This window comes from Choloepus didactylus, chromosome 4 (genome assembly GCF_015220235.1).
Source record: "Choloepus didactylus isolate mChoDid1 chromosome 4, mChoDid1.pri, whole genome shotgun sequence".
NCBI lineage: Eukaryota > Metazoa > Chordata > Mammalia > Pilosa > Megalonychidae > Choloepus > Choloepus didactylus.
This window is the reverse complement of record NC_051310.1, coordinates 99,911,791-99,927,160: the sequence shown is the minus strand read 5'-3', so window position 1 is coordinate 99,927,160 and position 15,370 is coordinate 99,911,791. Positions and strand designations below refer to the sequence as shown.

Here is a 15,370-nt window from a genome sequence, read left to right as displayed (position 1 = left end):
CTGGGAGTCTGCAGGAGGCAGATATGCCAGCTTCTGCCCTTTGGGGGAGCTGCAATGTATGCCAAGCCAGAGACCAGGAGTCCAGGCCACCTTCCATGTTCTAACAAATGTTGCTTTCCTGTGTCCCGCCAGCTCCCTGACTGACAGGCAGACGCTCTCCAAAGAGTCCCTGAGCCATGCTTTCGAGCACTCGTCGGTGGCAAAGGCAAAGGATGCCCAGTTGGAATATCCAGGTGAGCCAGAGGGAGGCTGCTGGGACAGGGTGGGGCAAGGGCTTAGCTGTGCTGGGTATGGCAGAGGTGGCTGGGGGAGGTCCTGTGGGAGCCACAGCACAATGCCACGGATCTCCCTGCCCCCAGGGACACCCTGCCAGGCCTCTTTGCCTCACAGCCTTATCTGGGGCTGTGGATCCTTGGGATCCTGAGGTCAGAATTGCTGGAGGCGGGACGTGGCCCAGATAATCAGTGCCCTGGAGTTCTAGGCCGGGTTCACTGGGGCCAGGGGTAGGCAGGCAGGTGGAGGCTGGCAGAGTTTTTTGGAGGCTTGGAAGGTCACATGCTCTTTTTATGACCTTCACCCACAGATAATTGTGCCTTAACAGTGCCAGAGCTAGCATTTACCCCAAGGAGTCATCAAAACAATAATAATAATACAGCTTTTATTCACTTTTTATTGGCTGTGCAACAATATTGTAGCAACAGCAGAAGTAAAAAAAGGAAAAAAAAAGGGGGGAGGGACAAAAGGAGCCTGGCTCTAGAGGGCCACTGCCTCCTGGGTCTGCGCTGTCCTTGGGGTCATCTGGTGTTGCCATCTTGTCTCTGGCTGTCTCACCTCTTGGGGACTAAGAGCATCCCCTGTGTTGCTTGTCTTCCTGGATGGGAACTTCCCCAGCTGCAGCTCCTCAGAGTAGCTGAGTTGCAGCCCCATGATGCCCCACTCCCTTGGGTTTGGGTGGGAGCTGGGTGAGGAGGTGGTGAGTTGGCTGTTGGGTGGTAGTGTCTGAAGAGTGCTGGTATTTTGTAGAACGCCCTTCAATTTGGGATGCCTGAGGTTTCCTCGTCTTGGACAGGGGCGACTGGATTGGAGAGTGGGTGGTAGTGTTTGAAGGGGGGCTAGCTGGCGAGGAAGTGGCTAGAGGAGGCCAGTTCCAGAGTCCCTGAGTGGGGCAGAATGGTGGGGTTGGAGCCAGGGGACAGGAAGAAGGAGGAGAAGATGCTGGGACTTTGCTCCAAGTCCTCTTCAACCGGCTCGGGGGACCCAGGAGGGGCAGGAGGCCTAGTGTGAGGCACCCCCTCTCCCTCCTCCCCCCACCCCCCGTCACAAGCACTGTTGTGGTCTGGGGCGGGGGAGGGCATGCGGCCCACTTTCAGCCGGGAAGCTGAGGCGTAAGAGGGGAGACACTTGGCCAAAGCTGTGGCCTCTCCATTCCCCAGGCCGCGTGGCTCCTCGGAAGCCAAATCCAATCCTTTGCCTCCACCAACAGACAAGCTGCCCCCTCCCAGGCCAAGGGCCTCAGGGGCCCTTGGCAGGGATGTGGCCTGAGGGGCAGGGGCCTGTGCTTTCCAGGAGCCAAAGGCCTCTCATGCCCCTCCGGAGGTAAAGGAGGAGGAACTGGGCCATGGAGAGGACCGACTGGTTTCTGAGGGTTTGAAAGGCCCAGGCAGCCTCCCACGTCTGTCCTCCCAGGAGCCAGGACGCCTCCCTGCCTTGCTGTGTCACACTGGGCAAGTCCCATCGGCTCACGCAGCCTCGTTTCCCAGGCTCTGAGAGCAGGTGTCAGCATCGGGAGCAGGGGTGATGTGCACACAGGGGAGCCCCAGAGTTTGGGGAGTTCTGAGCATAGGCAGCCGCCATGGCATTTCTTGTAGTTTGAGGGTCAGGAAGGGAGCAAATGTGGGAGAAGCTCAGTGTCCCCTGAAGCCCCAGAAAAGCCTCTGGTGTCCCCAGGGAGGAGCAAGAAATCCTCAGCCCTGCGGCTTCAACTGTTCAATCTGACTGGCTGCCACCGGGCCACCTGCAGCAGTGGGACCCTCAGAACAGGCAGAGGACCTCATCAGAGGGGGCTGGCCTGGACCCTCTGGGCGTCGAGGGACTGAGGGGCGCTGGGTGTGGGGGGGATGGGGAGACACCTGCTGGTGGGGTAGGGGCAGGGGAGGCAAGGCCATTGCCATCTTGTTGAGCAGGACTTTGGGAAACTGGCCAGGGACATTCAGGTGGGGTGTGAGCAGGGACCATGGAGGGTAGCGTGTGACCCCCTCCTTCCCTCCATGCCGTGTGGGGAGCAGGGCTGCTGGGGATACTGACGTGGACAAGCCTTCTTTCCTGCCCTCGATGAACTCCCAGGCTGGGGGGCAGCCATGTCCTGGGGAAGGCTGAGGTTGAGGAGGGCAGGCCCACCTGGGGAGGGGAGCCAGTGGGGGCCTCCTGCTGAGGAGGACCCCGCTGGCCTCATAGATGGTGTTGGCTTCAGAACCTCATGCCCCCTCTGGACCTGGGCCCGGGCTGGGTGGTCTGCTCTTGGGAGTTGAGTGTCCAGGGCTAGTGTAGCAGGAAGGGACAGTCTGGGGAGGGGCTAAAGGGACTTCCTGGCACTGTTGCGTTCAGCAGGCACCCAGAGCATTCCCCTGACAGACCCCAACTGCTGCCCAGGGGGTGCCACGCAGGCTCCTTGGCTCCCCCAGACCTGGCATGTGGGCCACGCTCTGCCCAGCCACCCAGACATGGCCCCCGGTGCCTGGGAGGGAGCTGTAAGGAGATCCAGATTCGACATGGGTTGGAGTCCTTGATCTTGCTGACACCCAGCAGCCTGGGAGCTGGACTTCAGCCTCTGTATGAGGGGGTGACGGGTGCAGGCACATGTTGGCAGGGGTCTTGAGGCACTTTTCATAAGGTTCTGAAAAAGCAACTATTCCTATCAAAGACTATTCTGGGGGGGGTGAGTTGTGGGATTAGGAGAGGGGTTAAAGCTCCCCCTCCACACAGAAGAAGAGCAAATGTTTACTGATCACTTACTATATGCTGGGCTCTGTGCTAACAGCCCCACTTGTATTGCTTCATTTTATCTTCATAGCAGACATGTGGGGCAGCCATTTTAACTTTTACATTTCCCATTAGATGAGGAAACTGGGCTTGGGGAGGTTGAGTGATGTCCTAGTAAGAGGCTACACTGCCTCTTTGGGACCTAGTCAGCATCAGGCACCGAATGGGGCACTGTGGCCTGAGGCCAGGCCAGTCCTCTGCCCTTCCACCTGCCTGCGGAGCCGGCATCACCTCTGGGGAGCTCTTGGAGTTCTACCTCCAGGAATCAGGGTTCACTCTGGAGCCCTCAGGGGCTTTCTGGGCCTTCTTCTTAAGTTCCCCAAGAAGCTTGGGGGTCCCCATGGACTGGCCCCAGGCTGACCTCCGTGCTGCCCAGGTGGCTCTGCTTCCAGGGGGTGGCTCTCCCGTGCCACACCACACAGCTGCCCTTTGGCCCTCCACACAAAGGCAGCCTTGTGCCTGGCCTGGGAGACATTTCTGTTTAGCCCTTCTAGGTTGAGCATGAAACCCAGCTGGGGCAGGGCAGTATCTGGACTGCAGGAAAGAGGAAGAGAGCTGGAGAGAGCAGACGCTGGGGATGGAGCTAGCGGAGGTGCTGGCCGGGGCCTGTTCCCACCTGCCCTTTCCCTAGGAAACACCCACACCCACTGGAGAGCTCTGGGCTAGTGGCTGGGAGGCCGGGTGCTTGGCCCAGCCTAGTGAGTCTGGGCCTCTGTCTGTCCCTCACTCCCGGCCCTTCCCAAATGTTCCCAGGATGTGGGCAATGTGCCAGGCTGGAGCTGTGAACTGGGGAGCCAGAAAGGAGCCAGATACCACTACTGTCCTCAGTTCACAGTTTCATTTTGGGGAGCAGGAAGATGCCCGAGGGGCAGTGGAGAGCAGAGGACCCTCTGCCACTTCAGCTGCTGTTGGGGGATGGGGCGTGGCAAAGGGCTTCGGGGGAAGGTCAGAAAGGCTTCCCGGAGGTCAGAGGAAATTAGTGTAGATGGTTCAGCGTGGTCTGTGTTCCCCATCTGTGAAACAGGGACAGGTGGTATCCCAAGCCAGGGGGCCAAAAAAAGTGGAGCCTCTGGGCATCCTTGTACAGACCGTTTCCTAACCAAACTTCTCAGTCCTGCAAAGTCATGGTATGTATTAGATGTTCTTTCCAGGCCCAGAGTTGCCCATCTCTGTCCCCAAGGTGCCAACCATGTATTTGTGCAAGAAGGGGCCTGGAAAGCTGGACTCATCCCCCAGATGACATGAGAACAGCCTCAGGCAGCTTGGGTCCAGCCCAGGTGTGCCCCTAAAAGTGGCAGAGAGAAGCAGAGCTCAGCGGGGCTGAGAAGTCTCAGGAGCTTCTTAGAGGAAAGATAACCCCCAATCCTCAGGGCCAGTGGTGACTGCAGGCGTCACTGGCTCTCAGGCTGAAAACACAGGGGTCAGGGCACCCACCCAGCCCCTGTCTGGACATTGCAGCTTGACAGGGTGTGCCCTGCTTGGGTGTCCCCTCCTGGGGCCCTGCCCATGACTGGCAGGTCAGGGCTTCCCTGCCCTAGGGCTCCAGGCTGGGAAGCTCACACCCCCTTTCCCAGGCCTCTCTCCTCTCTGTGTGTTTCCTGAGCTCTCCCACCACAGGGGTGAGAAAAGCCTTCTCCAGGCCTCCCCTCCTTCCCCAACAATCAGCTGTCCAGGCCTGGACAAGTAAAACCCTGGGGGCAGGATAAAAAAGCTTAAACAATGACCATGGGGGAGAGCTCGTAGAGACCATCTTGTCCATCCTAATCATAATTCAGATGGGGAACTGAGGCCCAGGGAGCAAGGGCCACCTGCTGCGGTGGCTGGAACTCAGAGCTCCTGACTTTAGGTGAGAAGGCTGGTGAGTGGCCAGGAGCTGCAGGGAGACTGTCCCCCTGGACTAGCCCCAGCTGTCGGGAAGCCTCAGATGCAGTGGGGCTGAAATTGCAGGCCTTTCGGTGGTAACATTGTGTACAACTCATGCAAGCTCCTGACAGACTGTTCTGTCCCAGGCCTTGACCTTATCTCTGGTCATGTCCTGAAGCCACTGTAGCCTCTTCATCTTACGTATCTCCAAGGATGCCTGGACTGGGCTGACCAGGACAGAGAGGCCCTTGGCAAAGGTTCACCGTATGGCAAATGGAGAGAGGGACCCTCCTGGGCCTGTTTCCAGACTGACCTTTGGGGGAGAGGGCTGCCAGGTCCTGTGCCCTAAGGGACACTCTTGCAGAGATCTGGCCCAAGCCTGAGAACCACGTTTTCCTCAGGACCAGCGCATCCCTCTGTCTGAACAGCAAGCACCATTCCCACTGCGCATTCCCACAGACTACAGACAACACCCGGGCCTCCTCGTCTCTACTCTAGTTGTTTTTTTTTTTTCCCCTTCCCAGCTAATTGAGAATGACTTCCTCTGCTGTTTGGACGCCTTTATTCCAGAGCCCCAGAGAACAGAGCTCCCTGCCCCAGCCTCCCCCAGCACAATGCGTGGATTGATAAGACGCAGGCTAGGGTCAGGCCAAAACTAGTAGCAACACGAGAAGGACAAGGCAGCAGGGTGAGGGAGGTGGCGGAAAGTACAAGCAGGGCCTTGGGAAAGCCCAGCCCCACGCTCGCTGACGTGGCTTTGTGTCGCTGTGCTGGTGGGCATCGTGGCTGAGTCTGAGTGGGCTTGTTGGCTGTCAGCTGTAGGATGCCTGTCAGCGGGGATCCCCATTGCATCGCAGACCTGTTAGCTGCCTTGGGGTCCTGGATACCTCGTTGAGTGATGGGGACCTTGGCTGGGTCCTGGCTGTGTTCTCGGTCAGTTTTGCAGCAGTGATCTTGGTGGGGCACGAGACGGAGTTGATGATTGTGCCCTTGTTGAGCTTTAATGGGGGAAGGGAGACTGGGGGTGGGGAGAGAACTTTTTAAGAATCTAGCAGCTCGTCTTGATTTCTTCAGCCTGCCCCATCCCCCGGGGACCCGACCTCGGAGAGGCAGGCTGAGAGGAGCCCACAGCAGACCTGCGCCGACTCCTGACCCCTCCCTCCTGCTTGCTTCTGAGCAGGAGGCCAAGTCTTGTCCCAAATCTGCCCCTAATTTGCTGTGACCTTGGCCATACCTGACACTTTGACCCTTGGTTTCCTCCTCTGTAAAGGGCTCCTCTACCCTATCCCTACTTCTCAAGGATGCCCCATCTGGCTGTATTCCTCAGGGGGCTGGAGACATCACAGGCTTACGTTTATTTCCTTTTGGCCAACTTTATTTTGCAAGTCCAATGCTTGCACCAGAGGCTGAGAGTCTAGTTAGGAAGGATGGAAAGAGATTTCTTGAGCACCCACAATGTGGTAAGCTTTTAATAATAATAAGTTGAGGCATGTCTTTCCAGTTTTATCTATGTACTTTAATTTGCTCCTTTTTTTCAAATTGATGTTATACTGTGAACATGTCCTCATGTCATTAAATATTCTTTCTATCCTTGATTTTAAGGGTTACATAGGAATCTGTGGCATAGTTGTGTCATAATGAATTTAACCAGCCCCCCTACCAGACTTTGCTAATAGAAACAGAGCTGTAAAGAAAATTCATCCTTGCGTATTCTCTGTACAAATCTCCAACTGTTTCTCTCAGGTAGCTTCCTAAGACTGTGATTACTAGGTTAAAGGATAAGCTTTTTAAAGCTTTCTCATAGATATTGTCAAATTATCCCCAGGAAAGTTGTACCAATTCGTGCTCCCACATTGCAAAGTACCCTTGCCAACGATGGATATTGTCTGTGTTTCTGGTTACATCTTTACTGCTTCGAGTCCTTTCATTTTAGAAGGTTGGTGAGTTCGGATGGCTTTGGGGAGATAGGGGTTGGCATGAGGACAAGCAGGAAGAAAAGAAGCTTAGAACGTGGCTGGTGGGGAATGGGAAGAAACAGGCTTCCATGGCTCCCTCTTCCACTCAGACTCAGCTTTTCTGTCTCCTGCTCTCTCCCTGTTTCCCTCCACTCCCCTGACTATGCTGTGAATTCAACCACCCCCTTGCCTCAGCTTGTCTGTCCTGATCTCTGCAAGTCACTCACAAATCTGCAGGAGAGAGGCTCTGATTGTTTCAGTCACCTCCACAAGAAGCACTCTTGCTGAGCAGCAGCAGTGGGGTGCAGGCAGGCCACCTCGGGGGGCTTCTGGCCAGAGCCCGGAGCTCTGTCTCGTTCATGGGATCAGGGGAGCAAAGTCCAAAGCACAGCACCTTGTGGGCAAGGGACCCCTGTGACTGCTCTGCCCGGACACTCAGCTTGCCCAGAGCTCTCTCTCCTTCTCCAGCAGAGATGGAGGTCAGAAGAGGGAACGGCGAGAGCAGAGGCCCAGAGGTGGGAACACAGTGAGAAGGAGGGGAGCACCCCAGGCTAGATTAGGCTGTCATTCTCTCTTCCCTTCTTTTAGCTGACAAAGACCAAGGGCAGGCTCAGCAGCTGGCACTAGAGACTGAGAGACACTGAGCTATGGGCAGGCCCAGACCACAAGGCTTGAACAGGGCAGGGCCTCCTCCGGCCCTACCTGGGGCCCTCAGGTACACAGGACGGGGGTTATATAAACTGGCGTGTCTGCATGGGCAGGTGCCAACTCTTGGGCCCATCTCTTTCCCACTGGGCAGCAAATGTGTCCTGAATCACCAGGCCATCCTGGTGGGCAGAGTTGGGGGAGAGAGATGAAGGCTGCATGCCTTAGACACCCACTCATCCTGTCCCGCCCTCTAGTGATTGGGATGGGAAGGGAGGCTTGCTCGTTCTTCCCCAAAGGATCACTGACCCCTCCTCTGGACACTCAGGACCCAGAGAGGAGCCAGACCTGCCTTCGAGCGTCCCCCAGCCTAGCAGGAGAGGCAGAACTGACCGTGGCTAAACCCTAGGGTCCTTAGTGAGGAGTTGGCACTGGGGCCCTGAAGGGCAGAGGCAAGTGGACATGTGATGAGGGGTGGGCATTAGAGGCAGAGGACCTGCCTGGGCAAAGGCACTGGGGTGGGGAAAGAAGGGAACTGGGAGCAGGTGAGGCTGGTATAAAGGTGAGCCCCACTGGGAAGGGCCTGCCTTCAAGGCCACACTGTAACCAGTGGGGGCCATGGAGGCTTTTCAGCAGATCAGGTCTGGTTGGAAAGGTCACTCCGGGGGCCTCAGGCATGTGGGAGAGGCCAGTGGCTGGAGGCCGTGGCTGCCCAAGGTCGCCCAGCTTGAGCCCCAGCCCAGGATGTGGGTGGGAGGTGAGGGTGCTGGGTCCACCTTGAACCTGCTGTGAGGGGCAGAATGCCCGATTGGCACAGTGTGGATTTGAGAGTCAGATGTGTGGGTTGAGCCCCAGCCATGCCACCCGGCAGCAGTTACTTAGCCTTTCTGTGGCTCATAGCTTTAACCGTACAATGAGATAAGGCCAGAGATGGCACACAAGTCCAGCTGGCACATGGCAGATGCTCAGTAAACAGGAGCTGTGACCATTTCAATGTCCTCCCAGGGAGCAGAATGGTCAGGTCCTCCTGGAGGAGGGGCTGGGAGAGGAAGGGCCCAGGCTCTTTTCCCATCAGGCTCTTCTCTTCTGATCTGGGGGCTCGGAGAGGTCGTTGTGAGCCTGTGGCATGAATGCAGAGACGGTGGGCCGTGCCAGAGCCCCGAGATGGCCAGCAGGCCTTGTCACCCTTCCCAAGAGACAGGGGCTCCTCCAGGGCCGGGGCTCCTCCAGGGCCACGGCTCCCGCCCCCTCATGAAACAGCTTCCTTCTCTTTTCGATTCTTTCTTTCCTCTTTCCCCAAAGAACTTGAAATGATTTAACACCAAAGCAAAGGCACCAAGAGATTAAAAAACAAAACAAAACAAAACAAAAACACAAAAAACAAAACAATTAACTAGTAACACAGGAAAAAGAACCAGGCAGTTAACGAAAGAGGAGAAATGAGAAGAAACTCTGCCCAAAATGTCCATCACATTTTAAAATGCCTTTTTCTTCTGCTCCAGTAAACTCACTTCTAGAAATCTATCCTTTTGGAAAGCCTGCAACAAGGGCTGAGAGCCGGGAATAATCTGGGTGTCCTTCAGTGAGGAAATGGTTGTGTAAATTATGATACAGTCAGACAATGGAGTCCTTTGCAGCCGCACAAACCCACCCACAAGGAGGGAGACATTTTAATGTAACAAAAGTTAAAGAAGGAGGATTTGGCTAATGGCTATGCCTTATTCGGCTCACAAAATATTCTTTTAAAGTTTGAGGCAACATTTAAAAACCAAGTGATTATACCTAAACACCCAGATTTCTGGCAACAATTCCCTCCTTCCGGGTACTGAATCCTAGGGCTGAGGAGTGGCCTCCCGCTTTGGATGAGGCGTGTGCCCCCCATCTCCACATCCTCCACCCCTCCCCAGTGCCTTCCTGACACCAAGGCCAGGGTTGGCACAGTTACCCTTGCTCGGGTGTCGTAGCATTTCTCGTAACAGATAAATATTGCATTGTCTTTTTTCTCCGTAAAAAAACAGGGAAACCAAAGGTCTACTAAGAGGGCCATGTCTCTCAAGGAAAATGAGAGAGACTATTTCTCTGTGGAAATGAAAAATGTGCCTCTGTGTTTCACATGCAAATCCCGGTGTACTTCATTTACTCATTATTACTATACATTATTTAATACGATGATGAGACATTACCCACCTGGCTCCTGCAGTCATTTGGGTTTGCTCCTCTTGAGCAAACCCCTCCCTTCATTTTGGTAAAAAAAAACAAAACAAAACACAACAACAACAGCAATAAAATAAAACTCAACTTCTTGTATATATTTTTGTAGAAGCATGAAGTACACACACCAAATATCAAATGATTACATGAGATAGAATTCAGAAGGGCCTATCCCTTTTTATAGCAAATACTTCTGAATTGTTTCATATTTCTTAAAACAAATATGCTCTTTTTGACATAAAAAGATTATAAATGTTAAAGTTAAAACTTTTGACGGAGGGAAGTTTAGCAACAGATCACAAGACTGACCTCTGATCTTGGCAACCTGGGTGAACAGGTAAATGCCGAGGAACACGAGCCTCTAGATGTGTGGTGGTGGGAAATGCCCCCAGGAAAAAGCCACCCTTCCTGGACCAGGGAAGGGCAGAAAACTAACAACTGCTGAAGAGTGAATCCATACCAGGCTTGGGAACCCTCTAGAGGCCATCTCGCAAAATCCTTGCACCAGTGTGGGAGGTCAGCATTCTTCCTCCCACTCTTTTAAAAAGTTTTGTTGAGGTATAATTTTATGCCATCAAATTCACCCATTTTAAGTGTACAGTTCAGTGACTTTTAGTAAATTTACAGAGTGATAAAACATAACCACAATCCAGTTTTAGAGCATCTCCTTCACCCCGAAAAGATCCCTCGGGCCCCTTTGCAGTCATTCCCCAATCCCACCCTCAGCCTCAGACAACTACCGATCTGCTATCTTTTCTGCCTTTTCTAGACATTTCATATAGTTGGGGTCATACAAAATGTGGTGTTTTGCATCTGACTTCTTCCACTGAACATGCTTTTGAGGTTTACGCATGTTGTGGCATGGATATTTCATACAAACAGACCCATACAAAATGTGGCCTTTTGTATCTGACCTCTTTCACCGAACATGTTTTTGTGGTTCATCCATGTGGTAGCATGTATCAGCATCTCGCTCCTTTTCATAGCTGAGTAGTATTCCACTGTACGGATATAGCACATTTTGTTTTTCGTTCACCAGACGATGGACATTTGAGTTGTTCCACTCAATGACTATTGCAAATAATGCTGCTATAAACATTTGTGTGCAAGTCTTTTTTGTGGACATATGTTTTCATTTCTCTCGGAATAGGATTGTCGAGTCATATAGTAAATTTATATTTAACCTTTTAAGAAACTGCTAAACTGTTTCCCTTTTTACATTGATTTTCACCAGCAATGTGTGAGGGTTCCAGTTTCTCCACATCCTCACTGATGCCTCCCATTTTAAGATGCATAGAATGAGGCCGAGGGCACGATGACTTGCCCAAGGTCACACAGCAGTGCGTGGCAGACCCGAATGTGAGTCCAGGTCCACCTGCCTCCATGGCCTGTCCTCTTTCCACTGGACATGGACTGTGAGCCAAAGCAGGAGTTGTTGACTTTGAAGAGGCTACCGTTGGGGTTTGCCAGTCCTGGGATATGGTGAAAAAGCTTGGAGGAGTCTGAGGAGTGATTGGAGGGGTCTCTCAGTGGCTCATGCCTCCACTAGAGGGCTCAGAGCTCCAGCAGCGGCTGGTGGACTCAGACTCGGGGAGCAGCCAGTGGACACCAGCCAATGTGGTCTTGTCCTCCACCAATACTTAAGGCCTGTCTATGAGAAAACTTCTCCCTGGCGTACGCCCCCACCCCAGTCTACATTCCCGCAGGATGCCGTGCCCCCAACTCATATAATCCCTTCTCTTTGGGCATGGATATACTCCCTTCCCCCAACCCCCATGCCTGGCTCCTCAGAGGAGGAGGAATGGGTTCCCCCCCCTCCCCGGGATCTTTGCATCTTTTCTGCCAACCTCCAGGTGCACATGCAATCTAAGAGTGTCAAAGGAGAGGGTGAAGGTCATCAGCCCATCTGCCTGCCTCAGGGAAGGACTGGTCACAGGGTACCTCGTTGGCACCACCTCCAAGTTGGAGGCCTGAAGAGGTGGGGCCTCTCCGCCTCAGCGTGGGTCCGGCCAGTAGGGGGCAGTGCAGCCCTAGTTGGTCTAGCCAGCCCTCCCTCCCCATCCTGCGGGTCATCTTGGCATGACCACTCTGGCCCCAGGGAAAGGAGGCCCCACAGTGCCCAAAAGGTCCAGATCACACTTCTAGGCTTCCTTTGCAAACAATCTGGAGAACTTGGAAAAGGGAGAAAGAATGGAAGCATGCATTTATTGAGCACCAAGTGTATACCAAGGCTCTTCCATGTGCATAATTTCTCTCGACCCTCATATCAACCCTGAAAACTGAATCCTCACTTTACCTCTGAGGAAAAAGACTCAGATGTTAGTGGTTTGCCTGAAGTCTCACATACTAAATGGTATGTCTCTGTCGCCACCTACCCACCATGAATGTAGTATGCCGCCTGACCCTCAGGGCCTGGGACAGTGCCCCAAGTGTGAGCTGTGGCATCAGGCATAACTGGATCCAAATCCTGACTCTGCCACTTCCCCACTGTGTGACCTTGGGGAATCAACTGAACCTCTCTGAGCTGCAGCTGCCCCATCTGTAAAACGGGGTTAACCCAACCTATGTTGTGAAGCTTAAATGAGACACTCTAGATAAGGGGTTCAGCATGGTGTCTGGCACTTGGCAAGAACTGGAAAATACTATTGTTCTGCTGTTGTTGTTTTTATTATTTCCTGATACTGGAAGACTTTTCAGGCTGGAAATCAGGGCCTGCTGGTTTTTCGTCTCCTCTAGATCCTCAGGAGGGTCGCTCCTCTTTATTACTCTGTCCTGTCCAACTGGGTTTGTTCCAAGCCCATTCCAGGAGGCCAGGGAAGGCCCCTTGAGATCTGACAATCCTGCTCTTCTGAGGCCCAAGCTCCACTCCTGGCTGCCCAAACTCACCGGGCAAATTCCAGCCAGATGAAGTGGTCAATGGCAGGAAAAGGTTGAGAGGCCTATATTAGTTCCCCAGGGTTGCCAAAACATAGTACCACAAACTAGGTGGTTTAATACAACAGAAAATTATCATGCCACAGTTCTGTGGGCTGCATGTCTGAAAAAAGTTGCCAGCAGGCCCATGCTGTCTTTGAAGTTTCTAGGGAAGAATCTGTCCTGTGACTTTCTCTTAGCTTTTTGTGTTGCTGGCAATCCTTGGTGTGCCTTGGCTTGTAGATGCATCACTCCAGTTTCTGCTTCCATCATCATATGGCCAGTTGCCCTGTGTCTGTCTTCTTATCTCTTCTCCTCTTCTTGTAGGGATTCAAGTCATATTGGATTTAGGGCCCTCCCTAATCCAGTAGGACCTCATCTGAACTTGATTATATCTGCAAAAACCCTATTTCCAAATAAGGTCATGTTCACAGGTACGAAGAGTTATAGCACTTCAACACATCTTTTGGGGGTACACAATTCAACCCACAATAGGCCCTCCACCTCTCCTCCTGCTCCTCTTCCTTGCTGCATCCCCAAGACTAGCCTGGAGTCAGACCTCCTCCTCCAGGCAGCCTCCCAGCCTCCCCCAGTCCCTGACTTGCCTGCCGGCCCCCATGGCCCAGGGTCCCGGGCATTGGCAGCACCAGCAGGGTTGGGAGCTCTGCTCAGGGTAGGACCCGGGTCCTCTGGGAACAATCCTGGGTTGGCATGATCCAAGCTGTGGTTCTCCCCGACCCCTGCAGGGGAGGCGCTGTGGACAACCCAGGCCGACGGTCGGGTCCGCCTGCGCGTAGACCCCAGCTGTTCACAGCTTCCCTACACCGTGCACCGCATGTTCTACGAGGCCCTGGACAAGTATGGAGACCTCAACGCCCTGGGCTTCAAGCGCCAGGGCAAGTGGGAGCACATCTCCTACTCCCAGTACTACCTGCTCGCCCGCAAAGCCGCCAAAGGCTTCCTAAAGGTGAGGGGGCCCCTCGAAGCACAGCCTTTCCGCTCCCTCAGCCCCTGACCTGCCTTCCAGCTCTGGGCTTGCACGGGCCCTGCTCCCAAACTCCCTGCTGGGCAAGGCCCTTTGAAATAATAACAATAACTATAAAAACCACTGTGATTTATTGAGCCAATGCTGTGTGTTTTATATTTACTGAGTCCTTACTATGTGCCAGGCCCTTGATAAGAGTTTCTCATTTGTTATTGCATGTGGGGTGGGCTAGGAAGCCAAGTGGGCTGGGCTGAGGGGCTGGCCTCCCCGGGAGGCTCTGGGAGAGGCCGCAAGGGTGCTGACTGGGTGGACCCTGGGAACATGGTCTCTGGGATGGGCCCCATGGAGGGCGGGATGGGAGCGCATGACCCCCTGCCCGGCTGACCTGCCTGTCTGCCTTTGGTCTGGAGCTCGGCCTGGAGCGGGCCCACAGCGTGGCCATCCTCAGCTTCAACTCCCCGGAGTGGTTCTTCTCGGCAGTGGGCACGGTGTTCGCAGGGTGAGTGCCCGGAGTGGGCGCAGGGTCTCCACTGGGCTGCCGGTGGGCAGAGAATAGAGCGAGTGGCATTATCTCTTTTGTGGGCCTGGGGATGTGTCACCTTAGGGGGCCCTTGTGGACCTCACACCTGTCCCCTCCTCTCTCAGGGCTCCCACCCCTTCCCCAACCTCTCATCTCTCCCCTGGGGCCTCCTCTCTGTCCCGGTGATGTTCTGAGATGGTGTGGGCCCCCTGCCTATCTGGGCCATGGAGGCTTTCTGGGGCAGATGTTGGGGAGGGGAGTTCCACCCCTCTGCACTCGCCCAGACAAGAATTCCCGGGGTCCCTTGCAGAGGCATCGTCACCGGCATCTACACGACCAGCTCCCCTGAGGCCTGCCAGTATATTGCCTATGATTGCTGCGCCAACATCATCATGGTCGACACGCAGAAGCAGCTGGAAAAGATCCTGAAGGTTTGTTGTGGGGAAGCTGGGGGGGCAGAGACTGGGGGGCCTCATCTCCCTTTGTCCTCATTAGCAACCCCTGCTCCATTCATGCAATTGAACAAGGCAGAGCAATGGTATCTACCCATTTGACGGGTCAGGAAACTGAGGTCCAGAAAGCCCCAGGAACATGTCCCAGGTCACACAAGAAGTTGGTGATAGGGTCTTGGGCTTGGACACCAACTAGCTCACTGCTTCCCATGGCTTTCCCTCAGAGATGTGGTCTCCCCTGAGGGTAAGGGGGGCCTGGGGCCTGGGGACCTCTGTCTGGCAAAGGGCAGTGTGCAATGTGGGTGGCTGAGGGATCTGAGACCTTGAGCCTTCAGGTCTGGCTGTAAGGGGGAGGTGTGGAAGTAGGGGTTGCCGCAGGCTGGGGATTGGGCCAGAGCAAGTTTCAGTGGCTGAGAGATTCCAAATGGAGTCGAGAGGTCACTCTGGTGGGCACTCTTATGCACTATATAGATAACCCTTTTTAGGTTATAATGTATTGGAAAAGCTAGAAGTAAATACCTGAAACTATCAAACTGCAACCCCATAGGCTTGACTCTTGAAGATGATTGTATAGCAATGTAGCTTACAAGGGGTGACAGTGTGATTGTGAAAGCCTTGTGGATTACACTCCCTTTATCCAGTGTATAGATGGATGAGTAGAAAAATAGGGACAAAAAACTAAATGAAAAATAGGGTGGGATGGGGAGGATGATTTGGGTGTTCTTTTTTACTTTTATTTTTTATTTTTATTTTCACTTTTTCTGCTACAAGAAAAATGTTCGTAAAA

The 15,370-nt window shown here is 53.8% G+C and overlaps 1 protein-coding gene across 1 annotated transcript in view; it reads left to right on the top strand.

Moving 5' to 3' along the window:
- The window catches only part of ACSBG1 (acyl-CoA synthetase bubblegum family member 1), a 56,095-nt gene that overhangs the window by 22,224 nt on the left and 18,501 nt on the right, over nt 1-15,370 (top strand). Inside the window, exons 2-5 of the mRNA XM_037833271.1 lie at nt 133-233; nt 13,373-13,593; nt 14,022-14,110; nt 14,442-14,562. Coding sequence (XP_037689199.1) covers nt 133-233; nt 13,373-13,593; nt 14,022-14,110; nt 14,442-14,562 — 532 coding nt within the window. The remainder of the gene's footprint in view (nt 1-132; nt 234-13,372; nt 13,594-14,021; nt 14,111-14,441; nt 14,563-15,370) is intronic.